Source organism: Podarcis tiliguerta (genome assembly GCF_965153285.1).
Source record: "Podarcis tiliguerta genome assembly, chromosome: 12".
NCBI lineage: Eukaryota > Metazoa > Chordata > Lepidosauria > Squamata > Lacertidae > Podarcis > Podarcis tiliguerta.
The window spans coordinates 6000178-6021702 of record NC_139545.1 but is presented as its reverse complement, the minus strand read 5'-3'; the positions used below and the strand labels follow the sequence as shown (position 1 = coordinate 6021702).

At 44.4% G+C, this 21525-nt stretch overlaps 3 protein-coding genes across 4 annotated transcripts in view; 2 read left to right on the top strand and 1 right to left on the bottom strand.

The window, feature by feature from the left end:
• EEPD1 (endonuclease/exonuclease/phosphatase family domain containing 1) overlaps positions 1–12001 on the top strand; it is a 67986-nt gene extending 55985 nt beyond the window's left edge. The window contains exons 4-7 of the mRNA XM_083407083.1: positions 1469–1603; positions 2551–2683; positions 10115–10309; positions 11523–12001. Of these exons, the coding sequence (XP_083263209.1) occupies positions 1469–1603; positions 2551–2683; positions 10115–10309; positions 11523–11722 (663 nt within the window). The 3' untranslated portion in view covers positions 11723–12001. The remainder of the gene's footprint in view (positions 1–1468; positions 1604–2550; positions 2684–10114; positions 10310–11522) is intronic.
• ANLN (anillin, actin binding protein) overlaps positions 1–21525 on the top strand; it is a 495425-nt gene that overhangs the window by 408055 nt on the left and 65845 nt on the right. The window lies entirely within an intron of this gene.
• Positions 18015–21525, bottom strand: part of MATCAP2 (microtubule associated tyrosine carboxypeptidase 2) — a 32907-nt gene continuing 29396 nt past the window's right edge. For both annotated transcript variants that reach the window (XM_083407086.1, XM_083407087.1), the window contains one exon: positions 18015–21523. In XM_083407086.1, coding sequence (XP_083263212.1) covers positions 21362–21523 — 162 coding nt within the window. In that variant the 3' untranslated portion in view covers positions 18015–21361. The remainder of the gene's footprint in view (positions 21524–21525) is intronic.

Below are 21525 nucleotides of genomic sequence, written 5' to 3'. Positions count from 1 at the left end.
AGTTCCCGCTGAGCTCTGTAGGCTTCAGGTTCCTATCGCTGAAGCCAGGAGAGTCTTGCTGTCCCGGCTTCAGTGAAAGGAACCCAAAGCCTGCGGAGCGCAGTGGGAACTCACGCTGCGCTCCGAAGGCTTAAGGCAGCTATCCCTGAAGCCTGGAGAACGAGAGGGGTCGGTGCGCACTGACCCCTCTCGCTCTCCAGGCTTCAGCGAAAGCAACGCAAAGCCTCCGGAGCGCAGAAGGAGCGCTTCCTCTGCGCTTCGGAGGCTTCCCGTTGCTATCGCTGAAGCCAAGGAGCCTGCATTCGCTCCATAGGACGCACACACATTTCCCCTTAATTTTTGGAGGGGAAAAAGTGCATCCTATAGGGCGAAAAATACAGTACTTTAGTCTGCATGCCATGACCTTTCCACAACATTGTGTTTTTGTCCAGCTGAGGACATAGCTACCCCTTGTTTTGAGCAAAAAAGCTTCTATGGTTTTTGTTTTTGCCAAGGACTGCATTTCAGTTCTGCTTTGAGCTGACTACTCATAACTGGCTTTTCTCCTGGACCTTGTTATTGATTTTGGAAATGCTTATTTCTGTCCGACTGCAGCAAGTTTTGTGCCAGGAAAGCAAAGAGTTTTATTGTCGATGCATTTTAAATATAAAATGTATTTGTGTGTATAATGTCCCTGCTAGCCACAAACCCAGACAGTATATTTATTTGTTTATGGGTTTCGAAACGACTAATCTAGTGGCTCACTGTCAATGTGAAAACAACTATTAAAAAGTACCTGCGCATAAGAGGATATCCTGTTGAATTGTAAATATAACATTATAAATATGTGGTGTTCTTCTGGAGATGGTAATAAAAGCATACATTTACACACACAAAAAACCCCAACACCCTGATCACAGTTGTAAGCACTCTCCTACTCAGGGTTGACCCATTGAGGTTAATAGATACAGCTAATGTAAGTCCATAAATTTAAATGGGTCTACTAAGAGTAGATGGGACACGGGTGGCACTGTGGGTTAAACCACAGAGCCTAGGACTTGCCAATCAGAAGGTCAGCAGTTTGAATCCCTGCGATGGGGTGAGCTCCCGTTGCTTGGTCCCAGCTCCTGCCAACCTAGCAGTTTGAAAGCACATCAAAGTACAAGTAGATAAATAGGTACCGCTCCGGCGGGAAGGTAAACGGCGTTTCTGTGCGCTGTGGCACCGCAACCCCAGAGTCGGTCACGACTGGACCTAATGGTCTGGGGCACCTTTACCTTTACCTTTACCTTACTAAGAGTAGATACCACCCACACTCATACAAATTCAGTACATGGATTCAGCTATGGATGCCCAACTAATCCTTGCTGTCAATTCAGTTCATTTTTGGAAACTCATTGTTAAGCGGACTGAGGGGAAAGGAAAGGATCAGAGTGTGGGTGGATCTATATATTTTTGAATATCAGATTGTCTTTCTTTTGCCTCTCAGTGCATAGAATATTCTGGCTTCCTGTGGGACACAACAGCAGGGGTAGAGTTGAAGGATGCCATCTCCCACGAGAACCCCCCCACGAATGGCAATGGGAGGCAGACGTATCCTCACCCTTACGTTGCACATTTCAAGGTAACGGTGCACAAAAGTTCTTGAGTGAAAGAAATCGAGAGCATGGGCATATTCTCAGTTGTATTACATCCTTGAGGAAGGAATTCAAGGGCCATGCTTGGTCAAAGGTCTGTCAACGCAAGCCAAGGGCGGCACATCCTGTTTCACCGCTTGAGGCAAAACAGGAAGTGCCGTCACTGCCACATCCCATACCTGGGTTGCGCCATGGCGGCAGGTTCCATTGAGATCTCATGTGACTTCTGTGAGATCTCACAAGATCTTGCCAGAAATCGGTGCCAATGCTGGAGAATGGAGATTGTTATTATTAAGCAATCAAAAGTAAATGGTTGTTCTGTTTGTACATATATGAGAAATGATGTACAGTGGTACCTCGGTTTAAAAGCAGCCCTGTTTAAGAAATATTTGGTTTTTTGGAATTTTGAGAACTTTACCTCGGTCTAAGAACGGAATCCGAATGGTGGAAGGGCACCAGTGGCGGGAGGCCTCGGTAGGGAAAGTGCGCCTCGGTTTAAGAACGGTTTCGGTTTAAGAATGGACGGATTAAGTTCATAAACCAAGGTACCACTGTATATCATTTCTCATATATGTACAAACAGAACAACCATTTACTTTTGATTTCTTAATAATACACTTGCCTCTTTGTACATATGGGATGGTCATCTTGATAGTAACTGCTGATGGGTGAATGTGAATAAGGGAATGTTTTTTAAAGGTGCTGTGTTTGAAGTTTGGCATCGATGTCTGAGGGCGTCTTTCTTAAGGGAACAAATCTGGGTTATTCAAATGTGTGTGCATGTCATAACCGGGCACAAAAGCAGTTTTCTTGAAACTTAGATGACAGAGTTTTGTGGCTGCCAACACTTTTGTTGTGTTTCCTTCAAGACATTTTATGTAGCAAGCGACAAATAAATGTAATTAATACTAACGCATTGCTTGCACCTGTCCAGGTCGGACTGAATGACCTAACGCTGGTTAACCTTCATCTGACTCCTTTGCCCTCAGTGGGAGAAAATGCTGTGAAAAACCATGATAGTCATAAATTAGCAGCCTTTGCACAGACACTGCAGGAAACACTGAAAGGTAAGGCCATGCGTCAAGCAGTTTGCTTAAAAACAATAAAAACTAGCGGACGGGACTCTTCATCTACTTAAGCTGCAATCTGCACACACTTACCTGTTAAGTGGGATTTATTTTTGAGTGGATATGCACAGAATTGCACTGTTTATTTTCAAAAGCCGTGTCAATTCTCAGCAGTTTCATATGCCCCAGTAGTTCCTTGGCGAGGGGTGCTTCTTTGACGCAAGCCCCTTTAGAAGTTGCCCATTTGCAGGCTGGATCCAAACCGCCCCTGCAATCAGCCGTTTTACCTTTTGCAGGCTGGCTTTGTAGGGAATATCTGAAGGTAAAGGTAAAGGGACCCCTGAAAGTTAAGTCCAGTCATGAACGACTCTGGGGTTGCAGCACTTATCTTGCTTTACTGGCCGAGGGAGCCGGCGTTTGTCCACTTCCGTTAACAGTTTTTCGGGTCATATGGCCAGCATGACTAAGCCGCTTCTGGTGAACCAGAGCAGCGTATGGAAATGCTGTTTACCTTCCCTCTGGAGCCGTACCTATTTATCTACTTGCACTTTGACGTGCTTTCGAACTGCTAGGTTGGCAGGAGCTGGGACCAAACAATAGGAACTCACCCCGTCGCGGGGACTTGAACCGCCAACCTTCCGAACGGCAAACCCAAGTGGCACAGTGGTTTTAAACCACAGCGTCACCCGCGTCCCTGGGAATGCCTGGGAGATGACATTTTGGCATCATCAGAAGACCTACTTCAAGTAGACTGGTATCCAATTTAAAAAGCACATACATTTTAGTCAATTCATTGATTAAATGTGCATAAAATTTGAATATGGGAAGGAACAGTTGTTCCAAAAAAAAGTTGTATTCCTTTTTAGATGGCAAACCTATGTGTCTTAGGAGGCATCATTTTAAAAATAGCATCCCCCCGGTGTTAGGGAAAAGATAGAATGGTATTTCAAATTGGTGCTTGTCAATGACAGTTTTCATAAGCAATTGCATTTAAACTATTCTTTTTTTTTTTTTACCTTAAATCTGCTAAGTTAGGTGCAGATAGATTCTGAGAAGCCATCCTGATTTCACCTTAGTTAATGTAGCCCTTGGGCCTCTGTTGGGGGACAAGAGTGACCAGCACTTTTGTTTACTGTTTAACAAAGGCAAAAAATGTTGGATGACTTAGCTCCATTTTCCAAGGTCAGCAGCTTAAAATATTCTGAATCAACACCCATCTCCAGTTTCAGAAGAGGTGTGTGAAGAGTACAGCTAACAAATACTCAACTTGTCATTTTTGTTTTGAGTTACGAGGCATCAGTTGTGTTTTGCTGGATTTGATTACCCTTTTGTGAGATTTTTTTTAGCGGGGAGGGAAAGTATAGAAAGTTCTGCAGATCTGATTTGGACTCAGCAATACTTTGAAAGACTGGAGCTGAAGTCAAGTACGCTGTGTCACACTTTAATTAGTGCCTACCTCCTTTGGTGTTTTGTGTGTTTTTTTAACATTTATTTTAAAGTTGGAACACAGCTTCCAGAATTGTTTTTCTCTTCTCCATTAGGCAAGTATTGATTTCTTTCTGGTTCAAATGGAGTTGAAAATAGTAATGTCCTTTCTGTTAAATGGAAGCACTCTCAGCAACATTCTGAGGTCTGTGAGGTTTTCAACGATGTCCAAAGTGTATTTACTCAGAAGAAAGTTGCACTGATTTCAGCGGCGCTTAGTGCAATGGTGGTTGCATTTTCAAGTTCTCATCCCCCACCCAAGAGCCGGAGTCAAATTTATTTGTATTCCACGGACCTTCAGTTTCCAAAAGCAAAATGTTTGATTCCATACAGTGAGGGCAATTTATAAAAAGTGCACTGTAGTAACACGCCTGGTACAATTTCTAACTCTTCACTATAACACGGACATAACACGTTTCAGATCTGGAATGCGGATAAATCTTGAAATTAAATAAAATTATTTAAATAGCTGAGGGGAGAACATTGAAACGAGTTAGTGTAAATGGTTTCCTGTTTTCACATTCCCAGGGCAGGGTGGTTGCTCCCATTTTCGTGGCTGCCCCCCACTGTGGACGTAGCCAGGATTTTGGGGGGGGCAAAGTTGTTCAGCATTTTTTAGGCAATCAAAGTTGTTGAGCTTTTCTTGGGAAATCACAGGTAAAAGTACACTGTCAATAAGACATTGCAGGGAGCAGACTCCTGCTGGGGGTGGTGATCCAGAACCTCAGATAATTTAGCACTTTCAATGCTTTTCAATAATATTTGTGGATCGGGGGCAGTTACCCCTTGCACCCCCCTTGGGCCCTTGCCCCCCCACCCCCTGCTATTCTGGCTAATGTCTAAATATTCCACTCATCTGACTGGGTCACATAATATGTTTATGCACCACAAAGCCACCTCTCCTTCTGTCAGCCAGCTGTATCAGTTTGGCCACATTGGCTGTTACTAAGAGCCAGCCCAGCTGCATTGAGATCTGATCAAATATGATGGAGCTGATCCCAATCAGTGACCAGGGAAGAGGACCACATCTTTTTTTCCTAATTCGATTAGTCTCCTACAATGTCAAAGAACTCTGTATTTCACCCACCTCCAAGTCTAATGAAGGCAAGCCTTACCCTGAGACCCCATTGTAGGAGAGCATCAAGAACTTTAATGGTCTAATCCAGGCATAGGCAAACTCGGCCCTCCAGATGTTTTGGGACTACAATTCCCATCATCCCTGACCACTGGTCCCGTTAGCCAGGGATGATGGGAGTTGTAGTCCCCAAACATCTGGAGGGCCGAGTTTGCTTAAAGGTAAAGGTACCCCTGCCCGTACGGGCCAGTCTTGACAGACTCTAGGGTTGTGCGCCCATCTCACTCTATAGGCCGGGGGCCAGCGCTGTCCGAAGACACTTCCGGGTCACGTGGCCAGCGTGACATCACTGCTCTGGCGAGCCAGAGCCGCACATGGAAACGCTGTTTACCTTCCCGCTAGTAAGCGGTCCCTATTTATCTACTTGCACCCGAGAGTGCTTTCGAACTGCTAGGTTGGCAGGCGCTGGGACCGAACAACGGGAGCGCAACCCGCTGCGGGGATTCGAACCGCCAACCTTTCGATCGGCAAGCCCTAGGCGCTGAGGCTTTAACCCACAGCGCCACCCGCGTCCCTATATGAGTTTGCTTATGCCTGGTCTAATCTGACAGCCCAGAGAGATGGGATCTCTTTTGGGGGGGCCCAAGGATGACGTGGTACCTTGGAAAACAAATATTTTTATGTTGCTTGATTACTTCCACATACGTTACATGCCTCATGTTGGATGTGGAGTTGCTATTGTCAAATGGTGCGCATGGTTAGAGTTAGGAGGAGCCGTACTTTTTTAGGGGGTGGTACTTAAGGGACGCGGATGGCGCTGTAGGTTAAACCACAGAGTCTAGGACTTGCTAATCAGATGGTCGGCGGTTCGAATCCCTATGACGGGGTGAGCTCCATTGCTTGGTCCCAGCTCCTCCCAACCAACAGTTCAAAAGCACGTCAAAGTGCAAGTAGATAAATAGATACCGCTCCGGCAAGAAGGTAAACGGCGTTTCCGTGTGCTGCTCTGGTTTGCCAGAAGTGGCTTAGTCATGCTGGCCACATGACCCGGAAGCTGTATGCCGGCTCCCTTGGCCAATAAAGCGAGATGAGCGCTGTAACCCCACAGTCGGCCATGACTGGACCCTAATGGCCAGGGGTCCCTTTACCTTTTCTTATGGGTACAATGTACCAGCAGCTCCCCCCCCCCCAAAAAAATGTTTAAGGTGTGACACTTACTGTAACAAATTAATGCTGAGTCCCAGCACTTTTTTTTCTTTAAAACAATTAAAAAAAACAACGACTGAGGAGCCAACCTAAGATGAAATGATGGGTGCCTTATAGACTGTGAGGGTTGAATGGGCTATGGGTCTTTTGAAAACCGCTATGTGCCTGCACTTTGCATTTAACATCTTTGTGATATTTACAAGACAATAGGATATTTACTAGACCATGTGATATTTACAAAACTCTTACCTACTGGTCCTTAGTCAAATACTGATTTCTTTTTTCTTAGTCCCCATTCCCCCCCCCCCCCCCGGGCTTCCCCCATCAATCTTACTTTGTCGTAGGATAATTTTGGATGGATGTTTACGATGGAAGATTAGACTAGAGAAGCCCAACCGTATTGGAAAGCACAGTTAAATCCCATGTGGCAATCGCATACCTGTCAGAAATAAAACGAGTGGCATCATAATGCCTTGGAATACAGTGGACTGTTCCAGCCACTGTGTCTCAGAAACGATATTCAGAGCTGGAAAAGGTCTAGGAAAGGATAACCAAAAGGAGTGCATTTTGTAAGACTGTCTGTGGTTTGTAATTATGACTGTGTACTGTCTGCAGGAACAGAGGTGGTATGGGGAGAGGGGAGTTGTCCTACTGTTTCTGGACTTCCTATAAACATTTTGTTGGCCGCTGTGGGCAGAGGGATGTGAGGCTAGGTTTAGATTTGGTTGTATTCAGCAGGGATTTTTGTGTTTTGCCATCTGTAGAAACATAGCTGTCAACCGTCCCTTATTTGGTGGGAAAGTCCCTTACCCCAGCGCTGTGTCCCGCTGCTGTCCCTTATTGATGAAGTCCCTTAAGTTTCCCAGGTTTCAAAGGAAGCAGCTCCTCTCCCTCCCTCCCTGCTGGCCAGGGAGGAGGGAGGCTCCAACTGTGTTGCTTGGCTGCTTTGCTCACCCAATAAGGAGTCTAAGAACGACTGGGGGGTGGAACTCCCATGCCTTGTGCCAATCAAATCGGCCACGTTGCCTGGGGACTCGCCTTTGCTCAGCGGTTCCCAGTGGAGAGGTGACGGTGGTTTTCCTTGCTGCATCCCCTTTGCCGGGTTGCTGCGCTGTGGGAACCACCGCTTGAGGCTTTGTTTGGCTGCTGGCTGGGCTTTCTGCCTTTGGCTCAGAGGGGCTCAGAAGTTGAACATACCTGTGTTCGGAAAATCCCTTATTTTGGCTGATGATCCCTTATTTTCGAGGCTGCCGGTCCCTTATTTTCAAATCTCTAAGTTGACAGCTATGTGCAGAAATCTGAATAGAGTTTGCATGCTTCCCGCCTGCACAGAAATGCAATAGGTGTACGAAGTTTTTGCATTTGAAGCAGCTCTGCTAGGTTTGCAATGGCAAGGAGGTGCTCTTGAAATACTAGATAGTGCTGTTGAGTAGGAGCACCCTCTGCTGGCTGAAGGCCTTCATAGCAGCAGAAACTTAGGAAGCTGCCTTGAACTGAGCTCAGTGTGTACTGGCTTCTCTGACTGGCAGCAGGTGGCTGCAGAAACAGGTTGGCAGCCGTCTTTCCCCTGCCCTATGGGGAGATGCTAGAGCTTGAACCAGGCGCCTTCTGTGTGCTAAGCAGCTGTTCCCAGCGCTGAGCTACAGCCCTTCATCCTAACTCCCCCTGCAGCCTTATGAATCAACAGGAGATATTCTAAAAATATATCCTGCTCAAAAAGCAATAAATGTCCTCCGAAACAGGCACCTAATAGTCTTTGGAATATTTGCCACCTGGTTTCATGCGAGCAGAAGTCAGTATTTGCATTGCGTGGGTGCATTTCACAATGTACAGTATTACGGATTCTTAGCATGTTAATTACGGACGTTCATCGAATTTTGAGGCTCTGGTTTTTGTCAGCACGGCATCCTTATTGAGCTTGTCGTTTGGAGTTGTCTGGGAGCTGAGCATGAGGCTCCATCTTGCCAGGCAGAAGGCCAGCGCTGTCAACTCCCAGAACAAATGAAGAAACTCGGAGGGGGAAAAGAGGGTTGGCAGCAGATTATACGGAAAGATCAAATTTAAACAAAGCAGGCTCACTTAGAATTCAGCCGCAGTGTTGCAGCTGGAGGAACAGAGTTATGCACAGAAATTTAGCAATCAAAATCTAAAGACAAAATAAGTATAAAATGATATACCAAAGGTATTTAGTTATAGGAAGTTTACAAATATTTATGACAACGTTGCTTTAAGCATTGAAGAAGTAGCTACTAGAAAGTTGACTCTTAAACATCTTCAATGGGTGGTGGCCCTTCGGAGGGAATTTTTAAAAATCTGTATTCTCTATATGGTCACATGGGACACCATAAATTGAAACAGAAGGGTTGAGCCACAGAGGTTCCAATCCAATACAGTGGTACCTTGCAAGACGAATGCCTCGCAAGATGAAAAACTCGCAAGACGGAAGAGTTTTTTGTTTTTTGAGTTGCTTCGCAAGACGAATTTCCCTATGGGCTTGCTTCGCAAGACAAAAATGTCTTGCGCCTTTTTCTTAAAACCGTCAATGCATTCCTATGGGAAACCGTCAATGCATTTCCTATGGTGAACCGTGCTTCGCAAGACGAAAAATTCACAAGACGAAAAAACTCACAGAACGAATTAATTTCGTCTTGCGAGGCACCACTGTACCCACCTTCCAGGGAAGAAGCCCCAAAAAGCTTAATGGGACTTACTTTTTAGTAGATTGCACTGTTAGGATGGATGTGTGTGTGTGTGTGTGTGTGTGTCTGTCTGTCTGTCTGTCTGTCTTAAAAATCCAGGGGCTTGTTGGGCAATTGATCAACTGACATGCGGTATTTCAGCAGATCTTTGTCAAGAGCTATTTGGATACATGGCTTCAGCTAACTATGGTGTGTGTACACCGTACATCCCAAAGAATCAGCGTAGCTGCCCCTGTTCTGTGGAGCAGCATTGCTGTCAGGATGTCACAGGTGCCCAATATCTGTAGTTTCCAGAAAGGACATTTTTGCTCCCACAGGCTTTCCCAGGTGGACAAATAGGCCTCTGCCATGAGTGTCCACAGTGTCTTCATTTTGAAATCCACCTTCTGTTACTTTTTGCGCTGTCATTAACTGCTTCTTGGCTGTTTTTCATTATATTTGGTACATCGCCTTCAGACCTACTTGGAATATGATTAATACGTAACAACAGCAAGGTCAAGAGGTCTTGCTGGGGGAAAAGGTGGATTTTGTGGAGAGATCTGATGGATGAGTTGATGGCCTCACACCCACAGTCAAAGAAGAAGTTTCATGCTCAGGGGAGCAACACAAAAAAATGGGCAGAGTTGGAGAGACCTTTGAGCAGTTGAGGGTGGAAGAATAAGAGAATGGGAGGGTATTTTCTGGGCCAGGCATGGGAAATCGGTTGGACTCCAGCAGACCCAACCAGCATTGCCCAGTGGTCAGGTTTGGTGGAAGTTGCAGTGTAGCAGCACCCAGAAGGCCACAACTTCTCCACTCCTGTTGTAGGCCTATTCTAAGCCACTTCTTGAGGAACCCAGAAGATCAAGCAACCCTTAAACAGAGTCTGAGGAATAAAGGTCCTGGACCAAGGATACAGCCTTGACATGCTCCACAATCCTATCACTTAACTCTTCCTGTATTTATTTTTGCTCTCCGCACTCCTAGGAGAAAAAGACATGGTCATTTTAGGCGACTTCAGTCAAGCCCCCGACAGTGGCGACCTCGACCTCTTGAGGAAGGAGAAGTTCCATCCCCTGGTCCCCGCCAGCACATTTACAAACATCAGCACAAAGAACCCTCAGGGCTCCAAGTCCGTGGACAACATCTGGATCAGCCGCAGCTTGAAAAAGGTTTTCACTGGTAAGGCTTCGTTTTGGGAGGAAGTTTAAAATATCAAGCTTTGATTATTATTTTTTAATACCTTGTTGTGTATGACAGTGGTTGGATTGATAGCCAAAAGGTTGTATGTGACTTGTTAAGTAGCAAATTTCATGTCAACTTCTCCTAGCCTATTTTACACTTTACAAGTGACATACTCAATTGTCAGGGAACTGCCATCAGTGTCCGAGGGAGAGAGTAAGCTCCGAAGGGATCCCAGAGAGCATCCTGGGAGTGGGAGAGGCAGCCCATCTTCTGGGGGAGAGAATCAGCATAGCTCCAGTGGAGAAGGGGGGCACATGGGGGAAGCGGCGTGGCGATCCCATGACTCCTTGCCGGGGACCAGCGGGGAGAGTAGGGGTCCTCCGCTGCCCACGCCCTCCTTGCGCAGAAGGCTTCCGCGCAGGGAGAGTAGGCGGAGACTTGGCGTCAAAGAACTTCTTTGCTGGAAGAAGTTTAAGAAACGCCCACTGACGGATTCTGCCAGCGATTGAGACGGTCACGGGCGAGTGGCTGCCCGGACAGGAAAGGTTCACTCAGGCAACCCAGCCAGACGTTGGGACAAGCTTACGCACGAGCAACCCCTAGAACCATTACACCAATGTTCATTATTGGTGTATGTTCACAGAGTTTGATCTGTGTTTGTTGGAGTAAACATATGAAGCAGAGATGTGTCTCTTTATAAAAATAGCGTGTACACAGCTGGGATCTGCAACTCATCCCAGCTCCTCTGGGTCTGCTACTACATATTTCCCCATGTTTGGAGATCCACATCTCTCCTTCTTAGTTTACACGTTTACCTTTGTCAAGACTTCCTTCAGGGCCACAAAGATTAGAAACGTCGCTTTTAAGAGCACCTAGAAATGTACTATTTCCTCTTGATTTTTAAAGAAATGCATTAGTTGCCTTTAGGAGATGCCTTTATAGGCAGAAGAAACAGTGATACACTCATTTTTTGGGGTTGGTTTTTTATTTTCTATCACTTTATGATCTTCTTCTGAATGCATGAGCAGTTTTCGTGAGTCTCCTCATGGTCCTCCGAGGAACTAGTTAGGTGCAAAGCCATTAGATGCTCCTAAAAGATATTCACTCAAAGGTCAACATTCATATTCCAGACCCTTTGCTTTGTGCCATTGGTGGTTTCCCCCAAGTATTCACTCCTATCTTTCTCCTCTGTAAACTATTCTTTACACAGGTCATTGGGCAGTTGTGAGAGAAGGTCTTACGAACCCCTGGATCCCTGATAACTGGTCGTGGGGTGGAGTTGCTTCAAGCCACTGCCCTGTGCTAGCTGAATTTTACACCGAGAGGGACTGGAACAGAAAGGAGATAACACGGAATGGAAACGGCGTGATAGTGGAATGCGGCGACTCAAATGCGAAACATGAGCGATGATGAAAGAAAATGCAAGCCATGCCCTTTCCTAGAAGGGATGGTCACAAGATTCCTTTGCTCAAGGCCTGACAGTGAACCGGAACTGCCTTTTTTCTCATTTAAAAAGAATCAGCTTCTGCTTTTAACATCTCCCTTTTCCATTCCCACCTCTGTGTCCCTTAATGGATGTTTTAGGGTATCCCATCTTTTGTGTTTTGTGACTTTTTACGGGGACTTGGTGGACACGGATGTGCTTGGATACCTGACAACTCCAAATAAAATGCACTTTTTAATACTGTACAGTCATGATCTCCCTCTCTGATTTCTAATGAAATGTCACACAATAACCAAGAGAAGCCCATGAAAGGGCAGATTAATTTATAGCATATGTATAGCATATGTAGTATATTTCAGTGATAAACAGACTAGTGAGTGCTGTCTGTTTGCTATCCTATCACTTACAGTAGGAATTGTGGCAAAATACTGAACATGGGAGTATTCACAAAATAGGAAACACACAAGTCTGCAGCTTGCCTTAAGCAATTTCTCTAAAAACTTGTTCCACCTACATGCGAAACTGAAACCTGAATAACTATTATCTATCCAGTCAAGCCCTCCAGAGCAGGCATCCCCAAACTCGACCCTCCAGATGTTTTGGGACTACAATACCCATCAACCCTGACCACTGGTCCTGTTAGCTAGGGATGATGGGAGATGTAGTCCCAAAACATCTGGAGGGCCGAGTTTGGGGATGCCTGCCCCAGAGCATGTATGGCATTGTAAGGAAAAGGATAAACTTTCACCAATGAACTTACGCTTTCATAAGAGCTACTTCATATATTCCAATTCTCATCTGCAAGCTGTATTTTATATAGCTGAAACTATAACATTTGAAAAATACCTGCATGTTTCAAAAGTATTGATCTCTGCGTAAATATACTAGACCAGAATTATTCCTGTAGTCTTCTTTGGTGATTGCTCGTAGCTGAGTAAGATTGTCTTCCATAAACACAGTTTATAAACACAAGATTAAAATGGTCTGAATGGAAAGGGCCCATTTGGGGGAAGCTTCACTTATTTGAACTCCAGAGTTTTCCTAAGTTTCACATTGGAAACTTTGGTTTTTTGTTCTTCTACAGCATGTTTTACTGATGGGAAAAAATGGCCCTGAGAGTTCTCTAGCATGATCTCAGCCCTCTGAAGTTTCTTTCCTAATCAAGCTCACCAGAGCCATTCCTGATCTGGTTATTATAGGAAGCAAGTGAAGACTTGTTAGAAAATAAGTATTTGCCCTATGGTTTTTACTGTGTGTTACTGAAATGTTCTTCTGACTTCATATTTCACTTCATGGAATACCACTGTTCTTCTAGAAACATAGCTGATAAATTTTAAAAGCAAAATAACTAAATATATAAATATATATACGCATGCACTTCAGATGTCCATCAGTGGCAAGTATGCAAAAATGGTCTGTAAGGAGTAGCTGTTAAAACTGTAATTTGAAAACGTTTAAACCCTGAGCCTGCTGAGCAGAATACAGCCTTGTGTTTAGATCTGCAGACTAATAACTCCCTGTTAAACCCATACACTGAGATAAGATTTTTCCATTTTGGTAAAACGGAAGCTTTTCTAGCAAAGTAACTTGGAGACCTATGAGAGACTTTCCTTCCTAAATTACTAAGGTAAAGGAAAAGGACCCCCTGGACGGTTAAGTCCAGTCAAAGGTGACTATGGGGTGCGATGCTCATTTTGCTTTTCAGGCCAAGGGAGCCAGGGTTTGTCCACAGACAGCTTTCGGGGTCACGTGGCCAGCAGGACTAAACCGCTTCTGGCACAACGGAACACCGTGATGGAAACCAGAGCGCACGGAAACGCCATTTACCTTCCCGCCACAGCGGTACCTATTTATCTACTTGTACTGGTGTACTTTGAAACTGCTAGGTTGGCAGAAGTGGGACAGAGCAATGGGAGCTCACCCCGTCGTGGGGATTCGAACCGCCGACCTTCCGATCAGCAAGCCCAAGAGGCTCTGTGTTTTAGATCGCAGCTCATGGCCGCAGCTTCTGGCATCTTTTCACTGATGACTTCTGCATGTAACTCCTGTGATAGTTTGTCGACACCAGTATATGAAGACACATAAAGACAGCTCTTTTAAGTAGATCAAGCATATGCTAACTCGGCCCTCCAGATGTTTTGGGACTATAACTCCCATCATCCCTAGCTAACAGGACCAGTGGTCAGGGATGATGGGAATTGTAGTCTCAAAAAACATCTGGAGGGCCGAGTTTGCCTATGCCTGAGGTACATCAATGGCTGAGATACTGGCTTGATGCTGATGGTGCCCTGCTGTAGTTTTTTGTTTTTCTTAGGCAGTTGCCCTAAAGAAAAATTCCAAAGAAAAAAAGTGCCTTGCCTCATGGGGGTAGGTTGCGAACTCCTGGCTTGGAAGGTGAAACTTCCATGTCCAAGAATTGTAAGGTGTGGTAAATAATGTATTGGTACCACTGATGTATGGTTTAGGTTTAAGTCTTTCATGTTTATCTTTCATCAGGAAGAATCTTATCTATCAGATAAATCCACAAAGCACACAGCTACACGCCAGCCCTAGGACTGTGACTCAAAAGGACTAAACTGATTTAAATCCTTATACTTTGTGTTAACTATTTGAGAGTCATGAGCACTGTCCACTTTTTAGTAACGGATCTAATAGAAAGAATCTTTTTGGCATTCAGTTAACACGTATCGTATTTTTCGCTCTATAAGACGCACCAGACCACAAGACGCACCTAGTTTTTTGAGGAAGAAAATAAGAAAAAAATTATTTTGAACCCAGAAGCCAGAACAGCAAGAGGGATCGCTGCTCAGCGAAAGCAGTGATCCCTCTTGCTGTTCTGGCTTCTGGGATGGCTGCGCAGGCTGCATTCGCTCCATAAGACGCACACACATTTCCCCTTGCTTTTTAGGAGGGAAAAAGTGAGTCTTATAGAGCAAAAAATACGGTATTTCAGTGTATCCAGCTATCACAGCTTGATGGATACAATTCAACTGGATTATGTCATTTATCTGGGTGATTCCCCAGATAAATAAATAAAGTGCTTCTGCCAAGGTTTGATTTGCTCTTAAGCACTAAAAGTTGAATGGCCTAAAAGTTGAGCCCTATACTGTTCACTTGGGCACTAACAATCTGTTAGGCACTAACCACATGTTAAACCAGTAACAGGCTTATCTGAGAGTTTCAGTGCCTCCCAAAACTCTGAAAGGCAGAGGTGTCTTGGGGTAGGAAGATTATGTCTACTATAGGATGCTTAGATGTGTTCGTCTCTAGATTAAAAAGTAAAACGAGATGGTTCAGAGCAGGGGTCAGCAAACCTTTTCAGCACGGGGCCGGTCCACTGTCCCTCAGAACTTGTGGGGGGCTGGACTATTTTTTGTGGGGGGGGGGAATGAACAAATTCCTATGCCCCACAAATAACCCAGAGATCCATTTTATATAAAAGGACACATTCTACGCAAGTAAAAACACGCTGATTCCCGGACCGTCCATGGGCCGGATTGAGAAGGCGATTGGGCCGGCCCCAGCCCCTGGGCCTTAGTTTGCCTACCCATGGTTAGGAGGCATAAAAGAGAGCCTTATAAAACACTTATTTTGGCCACCAGCATAGGTTGGCATAAAATACCGTATTTTTCCATGTATTGGACAAGGTATTTAGACTCAAAAATCGCGTCCAAAAACTGGGGTTGTCCAATACAGATAGTGGCATGGGGGGGGGGGATAAGCAAGGCGCTACCAGCCAGCTTGTTGGCGGGAGCGAAACTCCCCCAATGCCACCGCGTGGGGCGGGCACTCCCTAGGTCGTTTCCCGTGCGGCAGCATCGGGGGAGGTTGCGCTCCCACGGGAGAGCAAATTTCCCAGATGCCGCTGCACGTGGGAAACGCTCTAGGGAGTGTTTCCTGCCCGCAGCTGCGTGGGGGGAGAGGTTCAACAACTTGGGGCCGTCTCCCCTCATTTTCCTAAAATTAAATCCGCAAAAATAGGGGGTTTCTTATACATGGGGGTGTCCTATAGACGGGAAAATGCGGTAATATTTGATTATCCAGGCTGTAATTGAAAGGACAACTGGACAGAAAACCAAAGACAGAGGATCTGCCATTTCTAGTGCCCTGCTGGTGGCAGAGCAGCCATCTTGCACTCCTCCATCTCCCCCCCCTCCCCAGTGCAACACCATTGAGAACAGTGGGAGGAAAATACATATGGCAGCTCCTAGTCTGTGTTAGAATTCCTGCTCCATGATTGCAGTCATGGGATTTTTGTCTATCACATGATGGTGTATATTTTGACTCCACAAAGTGGGAAGTGACGGAGACAGGATGTTTGTGTTACTGTGTTCCGTGAAGTGGGACTATTGTCCTTTGTTTTCTCTCTTTGCTGTCTGATGCTGGAGAGAGAGAGGGAGCCATGCTGCAGTGCTCCGTGTGTGTTTATATGTAAATAAAGTCGATTAGCCAAAATGCTGAGTTGCTGAGGTCCATCACGCAAGCTGCGAAGACTCTGCGGATCGCTAAGTGTGCCGATGTCTGTTGGCATCGGTCGCTGTGATGTTCCGGCTGAAGAAAGCTTTTGAAGCTCCCGAACAATCGACTAGGAGGGAGAGAACGTGCCAGTCAGGAATGTGTCTCTGCCAGGATCCTACCTGAGTGTAGGACAAGCTCCTGACAGTCTGGTGTGGTTGTCCTTCTGGTTTGGACGCATGTCAGGGGACTTGGAAGGCTATGAATCCTTCAAATCCACACCTTCCCGATCTTGCCCCCTCATACCGCCACAACTCCCTTGGCAAGGCTCCCGCCAGCCTCTAGAGGTGCCCTGAGTTCGAAAAACTGCAGATATTTTCACAGTAGCATGGAGGAGCGCTGTGCTGTCAGACCTCTGTGTCTGCCCCAAAGGGGAAGATTTAAATCATCCTACAGCCCCTAGGACCAGCCTTCCAGGAATCATAGGCTTGTGGGACTAGCTCCTGTCATTTCATTTGTATTCAACTGTCTTTCTAATCCATCCCATTTTTCATTTTTGAGCAGCTACAGCACTGAAGTCAGAGCAACCGTAACCAACTTTCTGTCATAGGTGGTTTGGTCCTGTGAAAAGTAGAATATGCTTTACGATACACACCGGATGAGGATATTCATCGAAAAGGGTGCATGTCTTGAAACGAGGCGAAAGCATGACAGATTAGCAAGCCAAAGGCTTTTGATAACCAGCAAGAGAATCCATTTCAGATTTCAGAGTGGGGCAGGATGCGAGGCTAAATTGTTTTGTTTTAAAGCATTTCAAACGCAGTTATTATTTTTCCTCTGGAAATATTCTGTTAAAAAGCTTTAGAAACATGAAGCAACATCCATTGTGAAGTAAGGGACTTGCGAATTTGGCATACAGGGCGTTATAACCTAAATTATTCTGCAAGAAACTCAGGCCATGCTGCTCTCAAGCTAAGACATTTCTGCCCATGAGGTTTTACAGCCTCTGAATCTGCCGCGGCTGGAATCTGAGATAAGGCTTTTTCCCAAAGTGTTACCAAGTGACAGCTCAGCCCTTTTGGAATCTGAATTGGGCCACCATCCCACCCAAACCTTTTTACTCTTTAAAGCAGGCCAGGGAAACCTTTGTTCCTCCACAGATGCTGAACTACAACAGCCATCAGGGATATAAAGACTCGGACTATGTTGGATCAGCCTCAATCTTCATCAGGAAGATCTCCAAATTCCACAGAGCCAAAACCTGAACCTATTTATTTCAGCTGAAACTTGTACTATTTTCTACTTCTGCGTAACTTCTGCTGAAGATCAGTCTTAACCAGATCTGGTTTGGCATGCTTTGGGATGACGGCTCATCCAGACGAGGGCATATAGCTGGTACTTAAGACTCATTTAATTGTTTATCTATCAATAGCAACCCAGTGGAACAAAGCACTAAGCTGGCCTGAAATAAACTTGCTGCTGAGACATATTTGTATGTCTGAATGAACCAGGGATGACAGGGCAGCTGTTGTTGGTATAGAGTGTGGAGAGTAGCTGGGGAAACCCAGCCAGATGGGCGGGCTATAAATAATAAAATTATTATTATTAGAATTAGAGACACTTGTCATTGAGTTAGCAGTATAAGGTTTCTCCACCAATAAAACGCAGGTATAATTGCTCTCTTTAATGAAACTCTGAAGTTTTTCCCCCATTAAATTTTAGAGGAGCTACAGATCTAATAGCAAATATGTCTTGTCAATTATAAACAAACAGCATGAGACTTTCTAGTGAGACCCGTAGACATACAATACAACCCTTATTTATTTTGGAACTTAACGACAGGTTGTCACAATTTTTAAAAATCCCAAAAGGTTTACAAAAGCACCGTTACAAATCTACAACACTTTATATAACAACATATGGTGCTGGAAAAATCGCCTGAGGTGGGGTTTTTTTTTGCTGGGCAAAGTGATTTGCTGACTTCAAGAATTGTGACTTGCACTGAACTAATCGTAACACGTTAGGAATAATGTGAAGTGAATGGTAAGCATTTAAATGGCACTAGCAATTTTTGGTAAGGCCCGCTGTCGACTGCAAATAAGATGACTGCATTGACAGAACACAGGGTTTGTACCTTTATGTACTCTAGTTATTCTGTGTCTTATGAGGATGATTTCTGCCTGTTCCATAAACAGCAACACATTGCCACATGTGCAGTTAATTGTTGTAAACAGCTCTTGATTTTTTAAAAATGAGGGGCAGTATACAATTGTTTAGATAAATAAAGTTAACAGCAACTATGCTACGCAAAAGACCACGGATCAGGTACAGCACACGGATGTGTGAATCCACCTCGTGTAGCTAAGAGTATACAGGAACCATTGTGCTGGTTGAAATACAGATAATTACTGTTGCGGCTATTTACAGTACTCAGCAATCTTCTCGAGACAAAGGCTTTTGTATTAAAATTATACATCAACGTATTTGGTAAACATCCAAAAAGGCAGAAGTGTACAAACCGCTAATGCGCTAAACATGTTATCATTCAAGTTGTTACCCCGGCATACTATGAAGTTACTAATGCTCTGTGCTGTAGTAACTTCTGGTACAATATCCTGCAATCTATTGCCCACATGGCTATAAAAACCCAGTAAATACTGATGTGGAGGCTTATACTAAGCTTATTTAAGCTCTGTTCCTTTGATTAATACATGTATAAGGCTGCCAATGTGTTAACTTGTGTTAATCGTATAGCCATGTGACATCCACTAAGTTATGGAGCTGATTTACGCAGACATGAAAGCTATCATCTGTGGGGAATAGGAATCTCTTCAAAACAGAACTGTGTGTGAGAGTTAGATGCACTTACAGCAAGAGGAGTCTCTTGAATTCAATGAATGAAAGGCAGAAACTGTATTAACAATAGAAAATTGAGGCTGCCGTATGTATTCTTGGCCCATGTTTTGTAAAATATTTTGGTTAGAAATTGCACTTCATCACCCCATTGCAGAATACTACGTCCAGGCATCTAGTTCAATGTATATTATGAAATTGGAAAATATTCAGTTTTTTCCAATGCCCATGATAAAGGAGGCTATAAGATTATAAGCCAATTTTTATAACTTTAAAACAGGAGTGGTTTTCAATGTGCTTGAATTCATGGTGGGTGGTTATGGCCATTATTGCATCAATGAGTTCCAGGCTCTCTTTTTTTAAAAAAAAATGCAAGCAACCCTGTAGAAGAATGGAAGGATTTGGAGATTGTACCCTACTGTATTCCTCTGGGGTTCTTCATATTTTGAAAACCTCTTTTTTAGAAACAAAAATGGCATTGTGGTACTTGAGTGATCTGGACATGCAGAAGAGAAATGTGTTCTGCCTTTATGGGGCTCGTAGATGGACCCTGAGCACGAAAATGCTTTTGATGGATCCTGAGCACTTCTGTTGCTTCCCGCCCCTGCCCCCTGGCCACTCCACCTGTTGGTCCTGCATGAGGATATGCCTTCATCCAGCATCAGCAACATGAACAGAAGCTTCACAGAGGCAGGTCTTACGAAAGGGCAGTATAATGGTCAGGAAACAATGGAAAGGAGCCAGTTGTGTTTTATTTTAAAGGGTGAGGGAGTGATGGTGTAAAGGCAGAATAGGTGGAGTTGGGGGCTGCACCTAGGAGGTGCTAAACTGATGAAACCAGCAATTGTACCTGGCAGGTAGGAAACTAGTTGTTAAGGAAGGTTGTGACACTGTTGATGAAGTTATATCTGCATTGAGAAAAGCATTATACATATAAGGGTCAGGAATTACTTATGTTTGTATATCTGCACGTTTCCTATATGGATTAAAGGCCAATGAAGCATTTTCACAATACAGAAAACGGATCTTTTGCTCCGCAGAATTATAATGATCTGTGATACCTGCATCTTACTGTATGAAAATCCAATTCCAAACACTCTCCTTTCCTATTTCCTCTTGATGCACGCTCAAAAAATGTATTGAAATATGTGAGAAATCCTCTTACGGCGCTCTCTAATGGAGTACTATGAACAATGGGATCAAGCACCTTTTACTATTTCACATATACTCCACCGTTATTGAAATGCATATGGGGGGGAAATCACTGACGTCAACAGGACTATACTAGTGCAACTGCCCTGTGAACTTTCACTACAACCTAATCTCTGCACCACCTACTTTTGGAACGTTCCAACGGATTCCAACCAGACCTTTGAAGGGTATACATGCAGATTAAAGATTATAAACTATGGCCAGAGTTGCATCCCATGGAGCCAGGCTGCCTGTAGTAGTTGAGCCTTGAAAGTCAGATCACATTGTAGGTAGACACCGGTCCTCAGAAACAACAGCACACTGGGAGTCATGATGTGTCAGTTTTGACACGGAATCAGGGTGGGAAGAGGCCGACCCCACTACTAAAAGCCCCTTTATTAGGGGATCATTGATGAAGAATCTTAGCTAACACATGAATGGAGCCTAACAGGGAAATGTAGTCAACTTTTCTATATTAGAACTAAGAAATGCACATTGCACTTATATTTCTCCAGCAGAAGATGCTGGAAACATGGAAGATGAGTTCAAAGAACAGTTGGCATAGTAAAGTGTATATGCAAATTACTTAACCCTTAGAAAACCGCTTAGCTATAATACCCGGAAACCAACCAACAAGTGAATGAGGTCAACAAATTAGAAAATGCTACATTCTAAAACATTTAAGTATTATGTTGCAAATAGCAATATGCTAGAAAGGAAATCATTCAAAAGCCTGCAGAATCGGCAAACGCCACGGTGAAAGAATCTACACAAAGAATTTCATAAAGGATGTTTCCAGCTATAATTTAATCCATGAGTTCCAGCTATAATTTAATCTCAAAAATTTACAAAATCTTTCATATATCTTGAGAATGGGGCAGAAAGGAGCATTTCCCCCCCCTGAAAACAACTTCTGGACTGCACCTGTGCATTTTACCCCCTGGAAAAAACCTACCACCACCAGAGAAGCAGGTTGAAAGAATATAGATTTTTGCCAGGCATCAAAAATAAGGTTAGTTATTCCACTTTTGTGAGTCAGGACTCACTGCGTTCCAGTCTGGTATAAATGACGCGGGCGGCAAGCAAAAAAAAAAAAGAGTGGCGGTTTAGGGCAGAAGATGCCTAAGCTCCGTGTCAGACAGCTCGTTGACTTCCATGATCTTCTCTAGGTGTTCCATGTACTTCGTGTGGTCTTGCAAGAAGTGTGGCACCCTCATGTTCTCAATCATTCCTAAATCCTTCAGGCGATCCACATCCTCATAGGAGACCT